The sequence below is a fragment of the Urocampus carinirostris genome, chromosome 17, assembly GCF_059441175.1.
Source record: "Urocampus carinirostris isolate Australia breed hairy pipefish chromosome 17, RoL_Ucar_1.0, whole genome shotgun sequence".
Lineage (NCBI taxonomy): Eukaryota > Metazoa > Chordata > Actinopteri > Syngnathiformes > Syngnathidae > Urocampus > Urocampus carinirostris.
This window is the reverse complement of record NC_142365.1, coordinates 16337387-16362887: the sequence shown is the minus strand read 5'-3', so window position 1 is coordinate 16362887 and position 25501 is coordinate 16337387. Positions and strand designations below refer to the sequence as shown.

Here is a 25501-nt window from a genome sequence, read left to right as displayed (position 1 = left end):
GACCAAAGTTGCAAAACATTGTATGCAATGGGATTTAAATCCAGATTGTAGCAATGACAGTGCCGCAATTTAACAATAGACAATCAGTGGTGCAGATGACATATGAAAAGGAATTCAAGCTTATTATTACACTATTTTACCTCAGTACCACAAATTAATATTTGAGATTGGAGGAAAAAAAACGATAGGTATTTCAACAAACTACTGTACAAGCGCTTTTATTTACATATACATATTTAAACTTCAACATTATTGACACACAGGGGAAACAATGGAGAGAGTGTTTGACATATCAGAATGAACTATGCAAATCAGTGTTTCTGGCACCATGAAAAAAGTGTTATAATAAGATCAAATCTAATGCCGTCTCATGTTATCTGATCCCTGAGTATCAGCGCTCTCACTGCCACGGGTTTGAGTATGTGTTTTTTTTTTAACTTTTTTTTCTTCTTCTACTCTTATTTTTTCTTTTCCTTTTTCTTTTCCTTTCCTTTCACTGCGAAAGGCTAAGCAAAAATGAGAAGAAAGACGAAGCTTTTTGGTCACTTTTGATTCTCGGTAGTTTGTATTCTTGATTGGGCCTTTTAACACTCGTTTTCTGTGGCACCATGCAGTATAGCAACATATATTGGTCAAACACAGTAACACACAGATACATTTTTCATTAAATTTAAACCCTTCACTTCATTCAAAAAAATCATAGCTAGTAGCTTATACCTTCTCTACTGTATCTGTGTTTTACTCAACATGCGTAATCAATCGTAAACAGTATTTTTATGGTGTGAAAAAGTGTCTATCAACTGCATTTCCAGGACATTATCACCATCTACTGTTAAGGAGTGGCATGGACTCTTGTTTTTTTTTTCCGAGCAAAATTTTGCAAAGACCTGCGACCCATTGAAAATAACCCACTTTTGGGTCCTAGCCCTCCAGTTGAGAACCACTGCCTAAGTGGGTAAATCATTACACACTGTCACTTTAAGGAATATAGCGGCGAGGCTTGTCAAGCATCCTAAAGTAGGTTAGAGGAAAAATCCCCTGAGTTTACGCTCCTCGCCGTCAACATTGCTGTAATCTGCCCCAGAAACATTTGCCATGAAATTCTTCCTCAAAAATTGTTGTTTGCTAGTTTGAATTCCTTGATATTTATATATAACCCACACATACACACGTATACGTATTAAGAGCCTTCTCATCCTTTACACATGTACAAATCTACAGGACCAACTTGCCCTATATCATTTAAAGGACACGTATACAGGGCTTACACACCGTTTTATACAGGCCCTACTCATCCTATTATCAAAGGGACACACCCTACCTTCTGCCCTCAGTTTTATAGACTCCACTGTAAAATTCGCAAAATGTTCTAACTTTTAGTTTTAGAGGCTTCTCTGGCTATTTCCGCAAAGACAGATCCCAATATTTTACTTGACCAGAGACTAGTATTCATCAAGGTTTTAACATCGGTCACCCTAGAGTCTAGGGCCGAGACAAACAAATTACTCAACCAATGTGTACTTTATGTGAATTCCCCTATTCACCAAAGTCATCCGCCTTTTTGGATTTCTATCAACTTGCAACACCAAGAAGATCCCAGTCAAGATCCAGTCCCAGAAAGGGTCTTAGTTTCCATGTCCATGGTCTTTTCCTGGAAGTTAGCTGAGCCTCTGGAAATGTGTACTGGAATCCGGCTCAAAGGACTAATTAAATGTCAAGTTCATTTTACTTGGGAGGCCCTGGTTACACTCGTGTCTCCTAGAAAAGAGGGTGGGACCACAAACAACTTAGGGACATGTGAAACTTGTCTTATCTACGATTACAGTTTCCAAAACATGTAACATTACTATTTGACCTTTATACAGTGGTTCTTAACCTGGGTTCAATCGCACCCTGAAGAGCAGTTAGTCAGTCTCAGGGGTTCGGTGGAGCCTCTGCTGTAAAATCGTGCGATATAACTTGACAACTGTGTAAGTAAGATCCACAATGTGTCTGGAATTAGTGAGACTGAAACAATCAATTTCCACACACTTAGATAAGCTTCCAAAGCCTTTTGACAAATACTTTCCTGCACAATATCCATATCCAGCATGGGTGAGACGGTTGTATGATTTTGAGGCAGCAGAAGTCAATGATGAAAACCTTGAAGAAATCATTAAAATTCAGCAGAACCAGGTTCAAAAGAAACTCTTCAGACCAGCAACACTCAACGCTTTTGTGTCAACAAATGAAAACATATCTGAGAAAGCCCTCGAGTTATTTTTTCACCATATGTGACTAAATAATTTTGCAAGCAATTCTTTGAAGATGCTGGACATAAAAACAAAAAAGAACAGACTTTGCTGTGAAAATAACAGAGTAGTTCATTCCAAGGTGAAGCCAATCATACATCAACTGTTCTCTTGAAGGCAACAGCAGAAGTCACACTGATTTGCAGTTCGGTTATTTATTTATTTATGAGTAAAACTTACTATGTTGATTTGTTCAGTTCATATTGAGCACTAGTAGAAGAAAACTATAGGTCTTGAATTTTAAAAACTACTTCAATCTTACTCGACGCTTGCGAGACATGGACTCTCACAGCAAAACTGTCATACTGGTCACTAGCCGGGACGGGAGAGCAAGGGCGGTATCGAGTTCGGAAACAAGGTCGGCAACAGGTGTCAGGCAGGTAGCGGGGCAAAACAGGTCGGATGTCGGGATGGCAGAACAGGGCAGAATCGAGTCCAGAAACAGATCGGCAACGGGTATCAGGCAGAGGAAAACAGGGCAGGAAAAATGTCGGACGGAATGAGCTTGCCTAGCTGGGAGCATAGGGTCGCAACGATCTGACGGCGTCCTCTTGAAAGCCGGGGGTTTAAAAGGAGTCTCTGAGCCAATCAGCTCTCAGGACTGTTGGTGCCAATTGGGCAGTCACAGGCGTCCTGAATTTGCAATTATGACAAAAACTGGAAAAGAAAAGCCGGGCCTTGGAGAAGCCATGCAACAGGAAACTTCTAAGCATCAGCTACTTAGCCCATGTGAAGAACGAAACAGTGCGAACCACCATCCGAGGGCACATTGGACCCTATGAAGAACTGTTGTCAACTGTGCGCAGACGGAAACGCCAGTGGTATGGTCACATCACAAGATCAGCAGGACTGATCAAGATGATTCTCCAGGGAACAGTCCAAAGGGGCAGGAGGAGAGGAAGACTGAAAAATGTATGTTCTCCCCGTGCTTGCGTGGGTTTCCTCCGGGCACTCCGGTTTCCTCCCACATTCCAAAGACATGCATTTCAGGATGATTGGCCGGTCCAAATTGTCCCTAGGTGTGAATGAGCGAGCGAGTTGTCTGTCCCTGTGTGTCCTGCGATTGTTCAGGGTGTCCCCTACTCACTGCCCGATGATTGCTGGGATGGGCTCCCACACTCCCGCGACCCTACTGAGGATAAGCGGTGCAGCTGATGAGAGGAGATGAGATGAAAGTAGGGTTCAGTGAATGCACATTTGAAACTGGTGGACTTCGGTACCATCAACAAGGTTAAGAACGACTGCCTTAATGTAACATAGTACACGTTCAATGGAAGTTAATAACAGCAGATATGTGATAACTCTCTGATAATTATTCCTACAGTTTTCATGACTCAATGGATCGAATAACAATCACAGAGCTGGCGTCCACGGATGTCTTTTCACGTTATTGTCGTGGCTCACTCAAGTTGTCAGAAAATCGTTTTGCCGGACATGTCGAACACCAGGCCCCGCTCTCCCCTCGGGCGCTACAAAGCGTAGTGGCAAACATGCATTATAGATCACAGGCAGGGAAAAGCAATCCAGGACAGTTGACAAATGAAGTTATGTGTGTGAATTAAAGTCCATCATCTGTGTTATGATAAGGAATTGATTAGTAATTATCGTAATCCTATGTCAGGGAAAGTGTGTGTCTGTGCATGTCAAATCACTCAACGATTGACTAGAAATAGAGCTAGGGGTTCACACGATTTACATTCAATAGAGAAAAACAAACACAGTCAAACCCCTGGGATAGAACATAAATCTGTTCAGAAGAGGGGTATGTAAAGTGCGGGAGATTCAAACCGTTGCTAACTAGCTGTACACCCCCGCAATACCAAATAAACATTACAATAGCAACTTATTATAATAGTCAGTACTATTTATGTGTGAGAAATTATTAATAATGATATAACAATAGCAACAATAACACAAAGTTAACCATAGTTCTAGACGCACTATTCACAATCTCTCGTATCACTCATACCCCATTGTCTTCATCTCTGTATTCCGCCAGTTAATGTTTTTTGTATTTAAATTTGAACAAGTGAATAGTTGGACATTGTTTGATCTTGTCTTGTAAATTGTTCCAAAGTTTGACTCCACACACAGACACACACATACTTTTCCTGGTGGTTCTCACCTTTGGGATTATGAATTTACCACAGCCCCTTAAATTATAATTTCCCCATATACGAATGAATAATTTATGGATGTTTTCTGGCACTATGTTTTTGTTGACCTTAAATAGCAGTTGTGCAATGAAAAATTTTACTAAATCATCCAATTATAATAATTTGGACTGCAGAAATAAAATATCAGTATGATCTCGATATCCTACCCTGTGTATGGTTCTAATTGCACGCTTTTGGAGGATAAAAAGGGGCTGTAGTGAACTTTTGTAATTATTGCCCAAGACTTCTGCACAATATAAATTATTAGAAATAATAGAAATTATTAAATAACATTGTAAATCATATGCATGTACAAGAAAAAATTAAATTGGATTTACATTGCATGCGACTTGAGCTGGTACAGTGGAGGAGCAGGTTAATGCAGAGGAGGAAGAAGCGGGTGGATTAAAACTAAAATATGTCTCTTAATTTCCACTTGATCCAATTCTTTGTTTTTTTTTTATTTGTTTTGATATTTGTGAAAGATTTATCCAATATTTTGGTTATATTTTACATTGGTTCTTTTTGCTTTTGACTGTTTTGTTGTCTCTTTTTTATACTCCTTTTACATCAATGCCAAGCAACTACAGTTAGATACAGAAAATAGCCTTTTTTTAAGTACTTTGCTAAATTGTATCATCCCTTTTATCAATAAAAATGGCCCAAAATGGGACAAAATTTGTCATCGGTGATAAACAAAATCTACCTGTTTTAATCCAACTGTTAATACCTCAAGATTTATCTTTTAAGTTTCATTGAGCTGAACTTCACCTGGTTATTTTTAAATTCAATATTATGCTGAATTGTGTTGTTGCCATGTATAAATAAAAAAGGCCCAAAATGGGCCAAAATACTTAGTTGTTAAACTGCAACATCTACCTGTTTTTAATCCCATTTTTAAGTTTCTTTTGCGTTTCTTTGACCTGGAATTTTATTATTTTTATTCAAGTCACGTCAAGTTTATTTGTACAGTCCTTAATTGTAGACAGGACCCACTTGAGTTACGTTTCTGTTTTATTGGGAAGAAAGGAAAGGATTGCACACACAATCCGGTGATTGATGGTCACGGAAAGCAGGTCGCTTCCGTGGCGAGCGATGGCGGTGTCAGGAACAGAAAAAATACGTGGTCGGGATCAGCAACGAGTTGAAAGCCAGGAGAGGAGAGTAGACGTGGTCAAGATCAAAAAACGGGTCGAAGCCGGGAAACAGACGGGAGCAAAACAGGAGTGAGTCAGGGTCGAAAAGCTTGCCTAGAGTAAACTGAGGTTCGCAGACGGACTGACAACAGGTGACAGAAAGGAGTGGGTTTAAATAGGGACAGGGAGCCAATCAGAGTCCGAAGCAGTTGGCGCCAAAGGAGCCCGCACAGGTTATCAGTCATCGTGACATAAATAACAAGTTTTAAACAACATTATTTTGGTATTTCTATATATTGCATTGTCCCCAAGAACCAATTTAAAAAAATGTCCAAAATGGGACAAACTACGTCCTTGGCGGTAAACATCAAATTGTAAGTATTTTTAATCCAACTTCTGAGACCTAAACGTGTTTTCATCTTTAGAAAAGCAAGTTGTGCTTATTTTTCCTTAAACTTGCAGTCGGATCCATCTTTCCAGGTCGTTATTTATGATATATTTATGCAGCTTTAACCTTGGCCTCCCCCACCCGGTAACACCCCCATCTAACACACATTTTTCAGCGTCTCCAGCAGAGATGTGATAACGGTGCTAGACAGTGGTATTGCTATCCAGTTTTCAGGCCCGTCAATCCCCTTGTTGCTCCACCAACTAGGAATTTCAGTCACGACCAGCGTCGGGCGCAAAACTGATATACAACACTGTATTTTACGGACTATAAGGAGCACCTACAAACCCCAAAGCGGCCAGAAATTTGAACTGCGTTGTAAAATTAGATGATACTCCATATGGTTATCGTACTGCCTTTGAAAAATATAGAGTGGTCTTCGAGTGTCCTCTTGTGGTTCACATATTAATCGTGCAACATGCTTCTAACATTTCATCTAATGATGAAAGGGCTTCTTCTGATTAGCAGAATGCAAGAACAGTATTTTTTTTTTATTAAGGGTGCTTGTCAATTATTTGAGATCTTTTCATTGAATATTTGTATTTTTCTATTGTGTATGTTTAATCAAATATGCGCTGACCCCATTGATTTTAGTATTATCATTGTAAATTCGGTTTACAAGCTAGTATATACACCATAGGGAGAATATCTTCGTGAGGAGGAATTCAGAATTCTCACACTCGGTGCCATCATTACTGCATTCTGTCATGTCCAGCATGGTCGCCGTGGCGACCGGCTGGCCCCGCCCCCTTGGCACCAGCTGTAGCAGATTTTCTAATTTGCGTGTGTGCTTCTTAAGGGCGGGTTTTGGGGATTGCCGGTTGCCGGTTGCGGGTTCATTGCATTACTTTGCATTATTCTGTTCTGTTTGACTTGAGGAAACCTGTACTTGCCCGTTCTGAGTAAAAGCCTGTTTTGTAAAGTTTTCCTAGTCTGAGTTCCTGTTTGCCTGTAAGCCTGTTTTTGATTTTGTCCCTGAGTGTTGGACGACTTTTATTTCCTTAATAAAAGTAACTGATCGTTAACGCGAATGCGTTCACCCTTCCTGCCTCCTGCCTCCGATCTGGTCCGGTCCCGTGACACATTCAGTTTTTTTGGGGCAACACGCCCTGTTTGGAACCGGCCAATTCCAAACAGTGAACATTTTGCTGCGGCTGCATCGGCTCGCTACAACGGGTCAGGTGCAATCGACATTTCGTTCTGTGTACATTGTTACACAGAATGACAATACAAGGAAATTATTATTATTATTATTATTGCCAAAGTTCTTAATATAAATAATTTCCAAGAAAACCTCTTGGAAAACGGCTTTTTCTGGAAGGAAGCTTTTTAAGCAGAACTTTTTTTGCATTTGTGATACCTCCAATATGTGAAGAATGCTTTCCATAAACACAATGGCACTTATCAGGCAACACACCATGTTATTGCAAGAACACTGAACGTATGCATAACCGATGCATGAACTCCGCAAGAGCTTTTCAGTGCCCGATCTTTTCGGTGACACGTTCCCACGATTTTGGTCACCATGGCGATCACATTCCTAGAGATGTACACAAGTCGTCATCCCTCTCTCCACTGATAATGGCAATGGACTGTCATATTTTTTTTTTTAAAAAGCTCTGTTGAAGCGTCTCTCCTTATCCATATAATCACTTTTCTCACCACATTGCCTTACTACATCTACTCACTCGCCTACATTTAGCAAAACTAAGAAGTGGTGATTACTCATACTGAAATAATTCCCAGAAGCTTGATACTTACTGATGAGCTACGCCAAACCTTTGAAAAAGTTTTTTAAAAATGTGTTTATTATTATTTATTTAGGGCAGGGGTGTCCAAACTTTCCAGAAAGCGGTCCAGATTTGGTAAGCTGGAAATGTGTGAGAACCTGCTTTTGTGAAAGGTTTGCATTGTCAGCGTTGCAACCTCATTAATTGCCTTTGTAGGATTTTCATTTGAGTCGCAGGGTCTCACAAAAAGTGCTGCTGTGCAGTTGTTTCGGATTTCAGTGCATACATTCGGCCCTCACAGTCAACTTTCCTTTTTTCATGTTGTAAATAGCAGAATTACAGAAAACCACAAAGTGACCAAAGGGCTTCTACCATATTCTGGTGAAATGGTAATTGTTATTATTTTTTAATGCACAAAATGTATTTTATACTAGGGTCAACATTACTGGGGGGCCTCTTGTTATTAATGTTTGAAGGGAGGCTCTGGGCCAATAAAAATTTGACCACGGGCCTTGAATGGCCCCCAGCTCAGACTTTGGACATGCCAGCGTTGGTTATTAAATCACTGAATGAATTAATAACCAAAAGTATTGCAATCTGCAATGCATTCCTTTGTAATACAGTAGTCCTAAGACCTATCACGTCAACAGCGGTTTGTCATGATACCAGTAAATAGCCATACAAATACCCCCAAACCAAGGGAAAAGCTCATGTATTGATTTGTCTATTCCAGGTCTGAGCGTGAGCGAGGATCCCCCGTTTCACAGAGTGACGGGGGTTCTTCCGTCCACCGAGTACCAGAGAGGAGCGCCTTGTCGGGCCAACAGCCTTCAGCCGCCGTCCACCCCGGCACTGCCGCGCAGATTCCTGCCCCCTCAACCCAGAAGCTCGCCTGGGGGTCAGTAAAACACTGCTGTGAAAAAAGTATTCGCCCCCTTTGAGAATATTGGGTATTTTGCATATTTATCATTCACAAATGTTTGAGATCACCAATTTTAATATCACACAAAGTCAATACAAGGAAATGTTGATTCCATTTATTAAGGCACAAAAAAACAAAACTTATCTGGTCCGATGTGAAAAGGTAATTGCCCCTTGAACCTAATAACCACTTAGGCCACCTTTGGCTGCGATAACAGAAATAAAATGTTTTCGCTAACTGGTAATGTGTCTTTCACAATGATGTGGAGGAATTTTGGCCCACTCTTCTTTGCAAAATGATTTCAAATCTGCCGTACTGGAGGGTTTTGTAGCATGAACTGTCGTTTAAGGTCACACCACAGTATCTTAACCGAATTTAATTCCGGACTCTGACATAGCCACTCCAGAACCTTCATTTTGGTTTTGAATACCCATTCAGAGGTGGACTTGCTTGTGTGTCTGAGATCATTGTCCTGCTGCATGATTCAAGAGTGCTTGAGTTTGAGGGCACAAACCTATGTTCTTCAGGATCTCATGGTAAACACCAGAATTTATTATTCCGTCAACTACAGCAAGTTGTCCTGATCCTGAGACAGAAAATCAGCCCTAGACCATCACACTGCCTCCACCATGCTTTACTGTTGGCATCATGTTCCTTTTGTCAAATGATGTGCCATTTTTACGCCAGATATAACGGGCTGCACACCTTCCAAAAAGTTCTATTTTTGACTGATTTGTCCACAGAATGCTTCTCCAAAACTCGAGGATAATCAAGATGCTTTTTGGTATATGTGAGATGACATTGTGTGTTCTTGTGTGTCTCTTTTCAGTCCTCCAATGTGGCAGATTCGAAACATTTTGGCAAAGAAGAAAAGGCCCAAATTCCTTAACAGCCTTATGAAAGACTCATGACCAATTACCATAAACGTTTGATTTCTGTTATGGCTGCCACCAACTCGGTGGACCAACTTGCTATTTGATTTAAGTGGAAATCATTTTTACACATCGGAACAGATACGTTTTATATTGGGACATAGTTGTAAGGATTTGAGGAGGTTTATTTAGGCACCATTTTGAAAAACTGTCAACAGTCGATCAGCCAACATCGGCTTGCAGCCAAATTTTTTATTTGGCCTTCCGTCCGTTTGATTTTGACAATCCTGTTCCACACTTAAAAGTAAAAATGCTATAAGGTGGGGGGCACAGTATTCCGGGGTTCTACTGTACATAGATAATATTAATAGTCTTTTTTTAATATTTTTATTTTGTTACACACTTGTATCTTTTTAGTTTGCCTTGTTTTGCATTGAAAGAAGCCCTCCAATCTCGTTTCACTATTGTATGTTAACAGGAGTGCGACAACATTCATACAATAACGTTTATTCGTGTATTTTTTTCATCAGTTGTGAGAAAAGATTTCCCACGGAGTTCAGAAGTTCCACGTTCCCTCCCTTCCTCCCCGAAGAGGCTGGCAGTTGTGCCGCCCAAACCTCAGTCGCCAGGTCAGTTGTCTCTGTTATCTTTTTGTTTCCCTTTTACAACTTGGGGAAGCCATTTTCATTTTTTTCTGCCTGGTAACCAATTTTTTTAAGACAAAGCAGAAAATTCACAACCCTGGCAAAATTGAGTTGAAGGAGTCAGATTAGGAAGCTTTCTCTCATTATTTTGTTATTACGTTTTCCAATGAATATTGATATATATATACAGTATTTATTTAAATTATGTGTTGCTTTCCTCATGAGGCTTATATAAAGCTTTAAATTTATTGCAGCTCCAAAGGTTTTTTTTTTTTGGTACAATATGGCTCTTTAAACATTTTGTGTTGCCAACCCCTATCCTAGGATGTGTTTTGTCCCATTTTCGGCTTGCTCCATCCCTTATTCTGGCCTTCAATAATGGGGTCCCATGTGCCCCGTCCAGCCCCTTTTCACGCCCCACAGCCCTCAAAGGGATTTTTTCCTCATAATGCAGGAGGCTAGCACCGGTTGTCACGGAAACCACCGGCTAACGATAAGATGGAGGCAGACAGTCTGTTTGCATTAACTCGGAATTTGAAATTGAAACGATGATGATGTGGTTATCTGTCTTTGAAAGAAAGGAGATGTGTCAAAGGGATTTTTGCTCATCCGGACATGACACTTCCAATGCAGCGCTTGTCGCTCAAGAAAATTAATGGTGGCAGCAAGTATTTTGCAATCGTTGTCCGCTAATGAATACAAAACGGGAGCTCATTAATTGAGGTTGTGTACAGAACGACCAGAAGGACAATACTGAGCCTCTTTAATAGGTTTTTTTTAAACATGTTTTTATTCGCAAGACTTTTTGAGAAATGTGATTGCACACATGACATTTGGATAATATCATTCCGCACATTCCCTTTTTTTTTAATATTCTTTCTTTGCTTCAGGTTTTCTGTTTTTTCTTCATTCTTTTATTTTTTCCCCCATACTTTAACTGTATCATTATTATTAATATTATTGTTACAATTATCGATTTTAATTTATTTGTATTTATTATTTTATCTTTTAATGAATTTCTGGTTTTTATTATTTTTCTCATTTTGTTTTTTATTTCCCTCCAACTTTACCTTCATTCAAATCAATATTATCAATTTCAATTTGCCAATGTATCTTTGTTTTTCTTTTCATTATATTTGTTTTTTAATGTTTTCATTATATTCTTGTCCCATACTTTTATACATAAATTTACATAATTTATGCATAATTATTATTGTTGATTTTAAATGGTGATAATGTTTGATTTCTATTTTACCTTTTTTTATTTCTCACTTTATTTTATTTTATACATTTATTTTAGTTTTCGTTTGAAATTATTCCCCTTTACATTTCCAAAAATGTTTTATATGCTTTCTGCAACATTAAGTATCTTTTTTTATCATTTTCATTGTATTTCACATTGTATTTTACTATTATTATTTGTATCATTTTATTTTTAGCCTTGGTTTCCCTTTTTAAAACATGTCTATCATTCTATATTATTTTTATTGATTTGGCTTTTTCAAATATTTATCATTTGTTTTCCAGCTACATTTTTTATTTATTTTAATTATATTTCTATTTACCGGTATACTCATTCATTTATTAAATATTTTTTGTTGATCATTTCATCCATTATTTATTATTCCTTTTAACAACTATTAAAATTTTTAATACATTATGTAGAACCTCTGATCAACACATTGACTGCTATTGACGATTATGCACTTCAATGACACAAACTTGTTCCTTGCCATGGACGGTTATTCACGTTCTTTAGGTATGAATTATAGTACTGTAGTGGAAATAGTACTGCTATATGAAGACTGGTGGACCTTTTATTTAGCTAGCTATCGAGCAAGTCCAGACAAATATGTATCTAGCCAATTGTTCAATGAAATATGTCATTGCCAGTTTCTCTTGTCTATAGTCCATTCCGACCATCGACCCACGGGAGGTCCGGCTGGTGGTCAGATCCCCTTTTCCGTCCAATCTCCACAAAAGAAAGAAGAAGCGAAGCGGCGAGAAGAAGAAACAAAAGCAAAACAGAAAGAGGAGGAGGAACAACATCAGGAGGTGAAATCCGAGACCCACGAGTCTTTGCTGGGATCAAAAAATGCATTTTCTGCATTATGAGGCGTAATTGATTAAAAGACGTACTTACCAAAAATAACCTTTTGTTATATTTTGTTTATATATATAAAGGCACACTGGACAATAATTAAAGCAAGAGCTATCGTGTTTTACCAATGTGCGTTTCATAGACTTTTGGTATATTTCAGTGCAAGGATTGATCAGTAGTACCAGTGAGAACAAAAACAAAAACATAACAAAAACAAAAAGGCATTTGATTTTATCTCATCATCACACTATTACTACGGTGCCAGAAACGAATGTTAGACAATGGCTCTTCCTGAAAAATATGAATAATCCCAATAATACACAATGAGGTGTTGAACTCTTTGATGGATCTGATGATAAATCAGACTTTGAGTTTATTTACATCTTTCAGGACGACTTTTTGTTTTCTCCATTCTGGCACCATGTGTCGCATTTTGCAGTTGGACCCAAATGCAGGGAAGCGGTACTCAACAGAGGATTGGATTTATTAACCAAAAAACGAGAGCAAACAAAAACAAACCAGGTCTTATAGTCTGACCTCCGAAATTCTGCAACCCTGTCCACCTTCAAATCCGGACTCAAATCTCACCTCTTCAGACTTGCCTTTTGTTAACCATCTACCTCACATGCCGCCCCTTTTTCACTCTACTGTGTTTTATTTGCTATTTATTACTTGATTATTTTACTCTTGTTTTATTCTTGCTTTATTATTGTGTCCTACTATATATGCAGTGGCCTTGAGTGTCCTAAAAGGCGCTTCCAACAGGGTTGGGTAGGGTTACTTTAACTTGATTACTTTCAATTACTTTTGGATTACTCCAATACCAAATATGCTAATAAGAGACAAAAGAAACGAAATATGAATACAATTACTACATTTTGTGCAGGCTTGGGGAGTAACGGAACACATGGAACGGCAAAAATGATGTTGGCAAGCTGTTTGGATTTATTTTCATTTTGTTTCTGTCGCATTTTATGTTAGTTTTGCCAGAGATCAAAGAGATCAAAGCCAGGAGAGAAAGCTTACCACGTGTTGTGAGTCATAATTGTGTACATATTTAGTTTATTTTGTCTTTTATTAGCATATTTGGTATTGGAGTAATCCAAAAGTAATTGAAAGTAATCAAGTTCAAGTAACCCTACCCAACCCTGGCTTCCAAGTACAATGCTTCATGATTATTATTATTATTATTAAAGCTAACAAAGTGGCCATAACAAAAAAAACTGACATGGTAACAGAAGACATGAGGAAAGTGGCAAGGAAATGGCAACAAATCAGGCCTTATAGTCCGGAACATACGGGACACTGACACTCGTGTTCTGTATTTAGCTGGAAATGCTTCGAGAACGTTGCCAGAAGCAAGACAAGCAGCTGAGGAGTCTTCAGGAAGAACTGAAGAAAACCACCTTGGGTTTGGAAGCCTTCATCGTCACCACTCGACATTACGTCCTCAAGGTGATGCAATAGAGTGTCCCGTTGATTAGCATTGTTAGCCTCATCCAAACAGGACCATTGACCATTTTGATAAAAAAAAAGGAATCCCATGCTGATGTCGGTAAGTTCCTCAATCAAAATGATTTTATAATGAGTTGCGACTTTTTCCCTTCAGAATAAAAGCACGGAAGAGAAAGAATGCAACTTATTCCTGGAAGCACAAAAGATGAAAAGGCAATTAGGTGAGTTGCTACGTCTCCAAAAACAAAATTACATTTTCTCAGCTTCTTACTGGTAAACCTAAACAATTAAACGCTCAAAATAAGGAGAGAAGACATGAATGGATTTTTGAACTTGCAAGGAGGACAGGGAAAAAAGCCTTCAGATAAGAGAATTCCATACCTGTTCTGCAGCTCTCCCCTGAGGCCTCTCTTTTTATTAAACTTTCAAGGTTACAAAAAACAAATCAGTCCTAGAGGATGTGGAACTCTAAGACCAGCAACAAGAATGGCCAATTGTGACATTGATATAATAGTTAAAACGACAAATACCTGTGCACAATATTTGGTGAAAAAAAAAAGGAAATGGCATCCTGTCAAGAACCGGAACAGGATCAGGACCCAAACGCGTGATGTCTCTCACACAAGCCTTTTATTTTACGGGAAATGGGGAGTCATGCACTTGAGGTAGCAGTCGGGCAAGAGATGATAGGAAGCCAGAGGCCGACAAGATCGATACCAATTGCCAGAGTAGATATCGAACAGATGGGGTCATTACCGGACAGGACGGGACAAACAGGATTGATAATGAAACAGGATATTGAAAATAAACAGTACAAACTAGACGGGAATGAAAACTGGAGAGAATAATAAACAGGACAAAAATAGACGGGATCGAAACTGGAAACCGATATTAAACAGACAAAAATAAACGGGAACAATACCAGACAGGATATACTAACAGGAAAAAGGACCAGGTCTTTACCCACATCTTGCGAGGCAGAGGTTCATTGACGGACTGACAAAGGAAGAATGAGAGCACTGAGCTTAAACAGACGGAAAACCAAACTGTCAATGAGCCGCAGCTGGCGCCACACAGGCGGGGCCAATTGGGCGCCATGGCAACCGTGACACATCCTACAAAACATCCTTTGCATTCATGTCCAATATCAAATAAAGAATAAACTTATCGCTTTATGTTCATCAAGCAAAAAAAAAAACGGAGACCATGAACATGTACTTCAAAGAGATCAATTTTTTCTAAAAAAAGAATGAAACCCAATAAGAATAATCATCTTTTTAATAACAAAGAATATTTTTCTGCACTTTTAAGTTGAAAGGCTGAAATGATCATTGAGTATGATATCATTGCTGTTATGTTTATTTAGCGTTAAAAATCAAATTGTTCAAAAAGTCTGAAAAACTCCTCCAAAAGTGGCATTTTATCCAAAATGGAATATTAGGAATGTAGAGGGAAGTGAGTGCACACAAAAGGAATCTGCAGACATTGATCAAACATCTTAAATGGAGTAAATCAGGTACCAAGATCTCTGGAGAATATTTTACAATATTAAAAAAAAAATAGAGCAATTTCAATTATGTCAAAATCTGTTCCTTCTATCTCAGCGTCAAACATCGCAGACCGGGAACGGATTCAGCTGGAGAAATCGGCGATGGAATCGGTGGTGGAACGAGAGATGCGGGAACTGCGAAGGCAGCAGGAGTCGGAACTGGCCGTCGTGGAGGAGAACTTACAAAGGAAACACTCGGAAGAAACGCAACACCTGAAAGAGGAACATCGCTCCGAGGTGGAGGAACTTAGGACCCAGCAGCAGGAGCAGGTCAGAATGTGGCACAGCTTCACCACGTACAGACTAAAGCAGGGGCGGGCAACTATTTGCTCTTGAATTCTTGAAACAAAGAGCTTCAAACAAATACTGAAAGTGTAAAGCGCTTCCGCTTCTTAAAAATCATTCTGAAAAATTAAAAAAATATACAAAAAGTGGTCTGTGGTCCCTGGTGTTTGTCTTGCAGGTGGAGGAGATGAGTGCTCAGCACCTGGCAGCTGTTCAAGAGCTCAGAGACATGCATAACATCACTTTGGCAACGCTACATGAAGAACATGCCCGAACCATGCGAGGTATGACTTAAGCTGACCTGAAAAAAAATTAAAGACAGTCCTCCCCCCTGGGATAACATATGAATCCATTCAAATGTGAGGATTGCAAAGTGAGATTGACGTATAGAGAGGAATACAAACTGTTGCTACTTAACTCTCAACGCCCAATACTCCAAAGAAACATATTAGCAAAATAGTGTATACTAAAGTATTACTTATGGTTTAACAACATTATAAAAACAATGTGTTATAGGAAAAGTTACTTGAGCTGGTACGATGGAGTAGCAGGTGAACGCAGAGGCGGATTATAAATGAAACTGATTTCCACTTGTGAGGATTGTAATGCTCTTGCTTTAATATTCCTGATAGTTGAGTGGTTACAACCATTTAACTGGAAACTTGGTGGCTTCTTTATATTTATTGGTCATCACAAGCTTAGTTTCCATGGCTATAGTGTTTTTGATTTTACCTTTAGCATCACGGCAAGCCTTGGGAACCATTGTCAATAAATACAGTGGAAAAAATACAGTATTGCATGACACTTACTCACAACCAGGGTTGGGTAGGGTTACTTTAACTTGATTACTTTTAATTAATTTTGGATTACTCCAATACCAAATATGCTAATAAAAGAAAAAAGAAACTAATTATGAATAAAATGATGACTCACAACACGTGGTAAGCTTTCTCTCCTGGCTTTGATCTCTTTGATCTCCGGCAAAACTAACATAAAATGCGACAGAAACAAAGAGAAAATAAATCCAAACAGCTTGCCAACATAATTTTTGCTGTTCCGTGTATTCCGTTACTCCCCAAGCCTGCACAAAATTTAGTAATTTTATTCATATTTAGTTTCGTTTGTCTTGTATTGGCATATTTGGTATTGGAGTAATCCAAAAGTAATTGAAAGTAATCAAGTTAAAGTAACCCTACCCAACCCTGCTCACAACATTCTTAGCTTTTGTCAAAAGTGGCATAAACCGGTCAAGTTTTATTGTTTAACGACCTCACATTCGTGACATTCCTTCATGAATTATGAACGATATATGACAAGTGATTCTGAGCTGGTCATAAATAACTCCTAATTAATTAGGGAATGCAAAGAATGAATATAATGACCGCCATACGTCACAATTTTCTAATTCATTTTCATAGATGTGACGGCTCATAAAATACTCATGATTCATAAAGGAATGATAATCATGCCAATAATGCATATGACAAGCATACATCACAACTACATAATGAGTCATATATCATAAGTCATAAATGAATCCATTGGGGCCATAAAACCTGACCGGTTTATGAAATCTTTTTGATTACACAACATTCTGAACCGAGCAAAGAAGCAGAAATGCATTGTGGGAGGTAGTTCAGCCAATAGCATATCGGAATCTTCATGAGAATTAACAGACCAGCATTTTTAGGTGAGGCATATTTGAGACATTACTTGTCAAATTACCTTTATTAATTTTGGGGAACACAAAATTATCTGTTGTTGATGTGGTATTGTGGGGAAAAATGCCGTAAAGAGGGGTCAAATACATCTAATACCATAAAGTGAAAATGTCGTAAAATGGGATCACTGTGACCCAGTGTCTGCTGTACAGCTATATTCTGAGAATTTGTTGTTCATGTAGTATGAGGGGGGTACCCTAAAGAGGGGTAAAAAAAACATCTAATTCCACACCATGAATTGTGGGGTCATAAAACCTGACAGGTCTATGAAATCTTTTTGAAGCACACAACATTCTGAACCGAGCAAAGAGGCAGAAATGCATTGTGGGAGGTAGTTCAGCCAATAGCATATCGGAATCTTCATGACCATTAGCAGACCAGTCATCCTGGAAGGGGGATTACCTCATGTGCGGTCCCTTCTCAAGGTTTCTTCTTTTCCTCATGTTGAGGTTTTGGGGTTTTTCCTTGCCCTCATGTAGGTTTTAGATCAGGGGATGGTGTCATAATAGTCTATAGTTTGATATAGTCTGTGGTCTGTGCAGCCCTTTGAGACTCTTTGTGATTAAGGGCTATACAAATAAACATGACTTGACTAGAAATGCATTGTGGGAGGTAGTTCAGCCAATAGCATATCGGAATTTTCATGACCATTAGCAGACCAGTGTTTTTTAAGTGAGGCATCTTTGAGACATTACTTATCAAATTACCTTTAAACCATTTTGGGGAACACAAAATTGTATGTTGTTGATGTGGTATTGTCAGGAAAATACTGTAAAGAGGGGTCAAAAAACATATAATTCAACACCACGAATTGAAAACGTCGTAAAGCGAGGTCAGCATAACCCGAGGGTCTACTGTAAATCATTTCCCCCCTTAAAGTCCTTCTGCCCGACTGTTTCAGACTTAAGGAAAGCTCACGAGCAGCAGAAGATCCTGCTGGAGGAAGATTTTGAGAAATTCAGGCTTTCTCTTCAGGTTTGCCTTGAGCATACGTTCCTTTTCACGCCGGAATGAAACGGTCTTGTTCCTGAAACGTTCCCGTTTGTTTCATTCAGGATCAAGTGGACACGCTGAGCTTTCAGAACAGCAGCTTGAGGGACAAAGCCAAACGCTTCGAAGACGCCTTAAAGAAGACCACCGACCAACACATGCTTGTGAGTCGATCTGGCGTATTTAATCATGTGAAACATAATTTTCTATTAATATTCTGCTCTTGCTCCATTTGAACATAGCCTAGGACAGTTTTTCTTAACTGGTCTGACTTCAGGACCCACCATTTCACCCTAATGACAAGCTGCAACCCAAATCAGGAATAAAAAATGAACTTCTCAAATTTATTGAATAAAAGGATTGTGTGGTTAAAAACAGAGATGAATTATTCACCTTTTTACTTCAAAAAACAAAATGACCCACTAAACCTAAACAACTTTTACATATACGCCTACAACTGCTTTTAATTAGCCACATACTAGAAGAAGATTGTACCCGAAGTGTACCAAAAACAACAATAATACTTAGTTGTGTAGAAAAGATCAATATAATGGTAAAAAAAAATGAAATATAATATTTTTAAAACCATTTACTGTACTTCAATCGTAGACACTCGTACAATATTTTTGTATTTCTCAATCATATCCTTCTGTCATGATTACCAATTGAGAGCACCTGCGACTGTTTAATTGGCACCAACAGCCTGGACAGCTGATTGGCTGATGCTCTCTTTTCAAACCCCCGGCTTCCAGGAGGAAGCCGTCAGATCGTTATGCGAACTGTTGCCACAAGCTCAGTAAGCCCTTACGGCCGACTCTGTTCCTGCCCTGCTTTTCTCTGCCTGATCTTCGTTGCCAACCTGTTTCCGGACCTGACTTTGCCCCGTTCTGCCTGCCTGTTACCTGATCTGTTTCGCCCCGTTACCTGCTTGCCTCCTGTTGCCGACCTCGTTTCCGAACTCAACACCGCCTTTGCTTTCCAGTCCATTGACTTGTAATTCCCGCCTATCTCCGATCCTCCTCGGCTCCCTTTGTTCGTTAGCCATGGGATCGTGAAAGCAGCCCTGCTCTCCCTCTGAGAAAACAAGCGCTATAGGGTCCTGTGTCCGTTTCTGGTCTGTGACGCCTTCTTCGACTTGATCGTTTTCCACTTTTACTTCTTCTTATCGCTAACTTTCTTGGGACACGCTATTATGAGAAGAAAAGTGAAATAAAGCTCACAGAATCACAATAAAATGAGATGTAATCCCTCGCAAACACAATTTGGATGGCGCCAATTGAGTGAATAAAATTTAAAGCAGGGCATTATTGCCATCTCCTGTGCCGTTAACCTTCCCTTTTTTCTTCTTCTTAGCATTATTTTACTAGGTCCGCGAACCACATTTGGGTCCTGACCCACGAGGTTAGATACACTGCCTTAGTAGATAGTGAACGTGATTTAATTATTGGGTTAAAAAGGAGTTTAATAAGGTGGGGGGGGGGGGCGTTCATTGTTTCATTGTTGTATGTTTGCATATTACATTGTAATTGCCTGATAAAAAATAAATAAAAATGAATAAAATCAGGGTTTTATGTACTTTCTATACGAGTTGGTGATAATTCAATTTTATTTCCCAGACTTAGTTGTTTGGTTTAAGTAAAAAATTAGTCATGCTGCGTTCAAATTCTAATTGACTGTTATAAATGTTAGCAAGTAAACATGAGACAAAGTTTGGCTGGCAGGTACCAAAAACTCTCAGGATAAACGGATTAAATATGACACACAAAGTCTGTGTTTACAAAATAAAACAGCTCAACTGTAGACAATTAGCTCTATAGCGTTAGCATGTTCGTATTACTCAAAGTCCGTCTACCGGCTAGTGTAAACTACCGGGATGAACTGACTGAATGTCAGACACTTGGTCCGTGTTTATGAAGTAAAAGAGCTCAATTGTAGGTAGTTAGCTTCAGAGTGCTAGCATGTTAACATTAGCTGAAGTCTGGCTAGCAGCTAACAAAAACTTCAGGGACAAACTGAATGTGATACACAAAGTCCTTGTTTATGAATTAAAACGTTTCAATTGTAAATGATTAGCTCTGTGGTGTTTGCATATTAATTTTAGCCAGAAGCTGGCTAGCAGCTAACCGAAATGTGGAAGCAGAGGGGCGCACAAACTTTTGAGAAAATTTGTTTTCAGTGAAAAAAAGGGCTCCATCAAAAAATAAAATTATTGTGTGGTCAATAGACTTCCCCCCGAGTGAAAGCCAGCTTCACGTGGTTCGCCTCACCTTAAAATTGAAGTCAAAAAAACATCGTTCTTTTCTGGTTTTTTTTTTTTTTTTTTTTTCGGAAAAACCTGAAATAACAATTTCAGCACATAAGTATCTGGTGCTGAAAATATGGTGCATCCCCAAAGATACTGAAAATTTTACAATCAAATATTTTAAAATGATATTTTCTAGAATGTGTTTCTTAATTTGATTTCAGGAGGCCTTAGCTCCATACCAGCATATTGAGAAAGATCTCAGGAGCTTGAAGGAGGTTTTGGAAATGAAAAACCAGCAAATACACCAGCAAGAGCAGAAGATCGCAGACCTGGAAAAAGTGGTAGGCCCAAAATCAAAAACCAAACAAAAAAGTATCAAAATGCAAGAGAAAATTCTTTAAGGTTGTGTTGTGAATTTGGAGCAGGCCCAGAAGAACGTCTTCCTGGAGGAGAAGCTCAAAGTTCTGCAGCAGCAAAACGAAGATTTGGAAGACCGCATCGAAAGAAACCTCACCTTGTCTCGGTAAAGCCGACCCGTGATGTTTATGACTGGGGATGAGGGTTTACAAATGACTTCAAAATCAATTTACAGTAGTATGGTATGTTCTCCACTACAACCCATAGCAAAAAGTATGGAATCATCAGTCTTGGACAAGTTCTCACTCCGACAATTTATTCCGTAGAAAAAAAAGCGTGAAAAATTAATGACGTTTTTCAAAAGTGCCCGGAATTCAGGAATACTAAAGGAAATGAATAGAAAACTTGGTAGTGGTCAGTAAATGCTAACTGGCGCTAACCCAGGAGTGCCAACCAGGAGCATACAAAACAGGAAAGCTCTTGGCAGTCCCGACACTAACGAGGAGCGAGCTGGAAAAATTATACCTACCATGACATAAAACCCAAGCAGAATTTCACAATTGCCTACTGTTGGGAATTCAATATTAAAATTTATCGTTTACCAAATTGTTCGAATTAGTTATCTGACTCCATTAACCAAACACAACCTACATTCACTCAACAATGCGCGTTTGTTTCTTGATGGAAAAGATGAACAAGAACAGCCGACATTTTCACACAGGGGCAGATTTAATTTCATTAGCAATTTAACTGAGTGAACTCCATCGAATATGGCCGAATTAGTCGAATTAGTGTCGTCGGAGTCTGCGGGGACCCCTCTCTGAAGTTCTCCAGCCTTTTTTCTCTCGGCCCACGTCTTTCCGCAAGATGGTGTCCCGGCTCCTCCCATGGGCGTGCCAATGAAGCCCAACGTGAGCTACACCCCCTCGCCGCGATGTGTGGAAAACTCAAAACAGCAGAGCGTTTCTGAAAACATTGCCAGCCGTCCTCCATCATCAGGGCCCCTCCGCGTCTGGATGCGCTAATTATCTTATCAGCCTCACGTCCCGTTCCCGCCATTCCTGTAAACAATATTTCCTACCAGACCAGGGTGCCCTGAAGTTTCACTGCTTATTGAACTTAACCCTACTTGGTGAAAATCTTCATTGCACCCAATAAATGTAACTTGTATTCAACCGTATAAAATCCTTTATGGTCAAATGTATAAAATCCTTCACTAGCTCCAAGCAGAAATGAGCAGTATGCAATCACTGTTCACTACAATCATTGTCTGTTTTGGAGCCGGCCTCACATGTTGTGTTAATGGGATTGGCCATTTTGAAAGAGTTGTGTTCCTTCAATGACGTCACAGCTCGACCACGAACAAGCCAGATGGGTCAACTTTGACGCTAAATTTCTTGAATTCCTTGGTGTGTGGAATATTTTGCGTATTTGCATAATTGTGGCAAGGAACACGACACGTGCTGTGACGAATTAACGAAAAAACAGAAATTAATTTCTGGAGTATCTTTCAGGCAACTATCGGAGGACAACGCCAACCTTCAGGAATCGGTGGAGAAGGAAACGGTCGAGAAAAAACGTTTGAGTCAAAACAACGAGGAGCTCCTATGGCGTCTTCAGAGCAGCCCCCTGTCGTCCCCTTGCTCCTCCCCTCTTCATGGCTCCGCCTCCCCCGGATGCCGCACCCACTGCCACTACTCCCCCGGCCCGGCCACGCCCACCCACAGGCCAGCCGCCAATCAGAATCACTCGCCGGGCCGTTGCACGCCCCCTCACAGGGCGAGCGCCAATCGCAATTCGGTACCTTGCCTCTCTTTGCAGTGATCAAAACCATCTCTAATTTTAATGTGTTTTCGGTTCGATAGCCGTACGATGGTGATACAATTGTTTTCTACGTAGGGCAGAATTTAAGAGAGTTTCAATTTCAATACCCCAAACAAAAATCATCCCAACAAAGCGCCTTACTTCCGCCATTTTACCAGCATTTATTTTCTTTTTTTTTCTAGTTTTTGAAATCGGTTTGGAAAATTTTATCACTGAGAGATCAAGCGTTGAAAAAAATGTTAGCATGCTAAGCTAACTGGGATTCTTTTGAAATGTTGAAAAAAAATGCTAGCATGCAAAGCCAACCGAGATATTGAAAACGTTGAACAAAATGTAATCGTGCTAAACTAACTAGTTAGCTAGATAGCAAACTAATTTTGAAACCAGCGTTTACTTTTAATATTTCTTATTCTGGAAACTCTAATTTTGGGATCTTACTATCCCTCCTCGAGATTTTACTTTGTTTGGGTTCGCTAAACGTTGAACAAAATGTTAGCACGCTTAGCTAACAGGGATTTTCCAAAACGTTGAACAAACTGATAACATGCTAACCTAACTGAAATTCAAGTCAATCCCAAATTATTTCAGAAAAACGTAAATTAAAGAAACTTAAAGACACACAAATACGACTAAGTTTACCATCTAATTGTGATAGTAACACAACCTATGTGGGATTGCTAACGTTGAACAAAATGTTAGCCTGCTCACAAGTTAGTCGACTAACTAGCTAATTTTGAAACCAGCATTATTTTTTTTTCAAGATTTCATGATATGAAAAATGGATTTTGGGGCATTACTATCCCTCACCAAGATTCTACTTTGTGTGTGACAGCAACATCAAACAAAATATTAACATGCTAAGCTAACTAGGTAGCGAACTAGCTAACTATTTTTTAACAGCACTTTTTTTTCACAATTTGTATTATGGAAATGTGATTTTGGAGGCATTATTTCCTCAATATTATACTGTGTGCGGAATCACAAATGTTGAACAAAATGTTAGCATACTAAGCTAAATAGTTAGCTAACTAGCTAACTAATTTCAAACCAGCATTTATTTTCCAGATTTCTTATCCTGGAAAATCTTTTGGGGATATTATTATTAATATTAATCTCTTGCCAAGATTTTACTTTGTGTGGGATCGCTAACGTTGAACAGAATGTTAGCACGCTACGCTAAGAAATTAGCTAACTCATTTTGAAACCAGCATTTAGTTTCAATATTTTTTATTCTATAAAATTGGTTTGGGGATGTTAGTACCCCTCACCAAGATTTTACTTAGTCTGGAATCGCAAATGTTGAACGAAATGCTAGCATGCTAATGTAACTGGTTAGCTAGCTTTCAAGTTACTTTTGAAACCAGCATTTATTTTCAATATTTTTTATTCTAGAAAATTGGTTTGGGGATGTTATTACCCCTCACCAAGATTGTACTTAGTCTGGAATCACAAACGTTGAACGAAATGCTAGCATGCTAAGGATAACTGGTGAGCTAGCTTTCAAGTTACTTTCTAAACCAGCATTTATTTTCAATATTTTTTATTCTAGAAAATTGGTTTGGGGATGTTAGTACCCCTCACCAAGATTGTACTTAGTCCGAAATCGCAAACGTTGAACAAAATGTTAGCATGCTATGATAACGAGTTAGCTAGCCAGCGAACTTATTTTGAAACGAGTCAAAAATCATTTCCGAAAATAAATAATTCAGGTTATACACACTTCAGAGTTTAACATGTAACAGCTGTAATAATGATAACAGCAACACTTTTATATGAAAGGAAATAATATAAAAATTCAAAAAAATATCGTCAAAATTTTGAAGCGTGTTACTTTCCCCGAAGTAATAAAAACAAAAACTACCTTTTCCGACAAATTTCTTGCGAATTCAGTCGGATTTTCTACAAAAACAAAACATTTAGAATTCAAATAGTATTGTGGGGTTGTTCTTATAGCGGATTTCTCAACATTTTGTGTACAATTTATTTTGAAATCCGGATCTTACTCCCACTTCCTTCTTCTTGCATCCATGCACTGTGAATGTCTTCCAGTCTTTCTATTTTTGTTTGTTATTACACTTTTTTTAAAGAAAGTTACGGTCTTGAAATGTATAAGCTGTAGATGGTGGAAATTCCACCCCAGATTCATATTTCCTTGAGTTTTATTTTGAAGGGTAGTCAAAATACATCATATTCACCGTGAGAAATATATAAATAGGACAATGTCAACATTATTTAAAGAGATATCAACTCCTTCATCATGTATGTACAGTATATTGCCTTTGACAGTATTGATAGAAATGTAATATAATTGGCTGCCATTGATAGCTATAGACGTCTTTGACGATTATTCACCTCAATGGCAGTCAATGAGTCCATGAACGGTTCTCCACTGGTTTCCATTTTGCTGCTTAAGATTACGGATGAATTTTAGAAGGGATTGAAAATGTCTTTTTATTCATGATGAGGATTTGTTAGCTTACAGTAGCTAGCGAAAGTATTGTCCTATAGCCACATTTCAGGCTTAAAACTCAAAGCTGAAAATACGGCAAATATTTTCTCCGAATCAACAACATGTGAGACTTAATTGTGAAGTAGAACCAAATTATTTCAACGTTTTATATTATATTTACAACAATAAAACTGAAAAGTGGGCGTTGCAAAAATATTAACACTGCTTTCTCAAGTTCCCTCATGACTTCTGAAAAATCCAACGTCTGAATTTCAATGCACCTGCTCTGTGATGGATTCAGAAGTGTGTGAAAGGAGACACTGGAG

The 25501-nt window shown here is 38.8% G+C and overlaps 1 protein-coding gene across 2 annotated transcripts in view; it reads left to right on the top strand.

Annotated features, from left to right (window-relative positions):
• mtus2a (microtubule associated tumor suppressor candidate 2a) overlaps positions 1-25220 on the top strand; it is a 49041-nt gene extending 23821 nt beyond the window's left edge. The window contains exons 5-16 of one of the 2 annotated variants that reach the window (XM_088320946.1): positions 8495-8659; positions 10086-10184; positions 12109-12254; positions 13630-13755; positions 13910-13976; positions 15360-15574; positions 15768-15873; positions 18212-18285; positions 18366-18464; positions 20767-20886; positions 20971-21068; positions 22417-25220. In XM_088320946.1, coding sequence (XP_088177072.1) covers positions 8495-8659; positions 10086-10184; positions 12109-12254; positions 13630-13755; positions 13910-13976; positions 15360-15574; positions 15768-15873; positions 18212-18285; positions 18366-18464; positions 20767-20886; positions 20971-21068; positions 22417-22726 — 1625 coding nt within the window. In that variant the 3' untranslated portion in view covers positions 22727-25220. Of the gene's footprint in view, positions 1-8494; positions 8660-10085; positions 10185-12108; positions 12255-13629; positions 13756-13909; positions 13977-15359; positions 15575-15767; positions 15874-18211; positions 18286-18365; positions 18465-20766; positions 20887-20967; positions 21069-22416 lie in introns of both variants that reach the window. The other variant, XM_088320945.1, reaches the window with a different exon arrangement.
• The last annotated feature ends 281 nt before the right edge of the window (positions 25221-25501 follow it).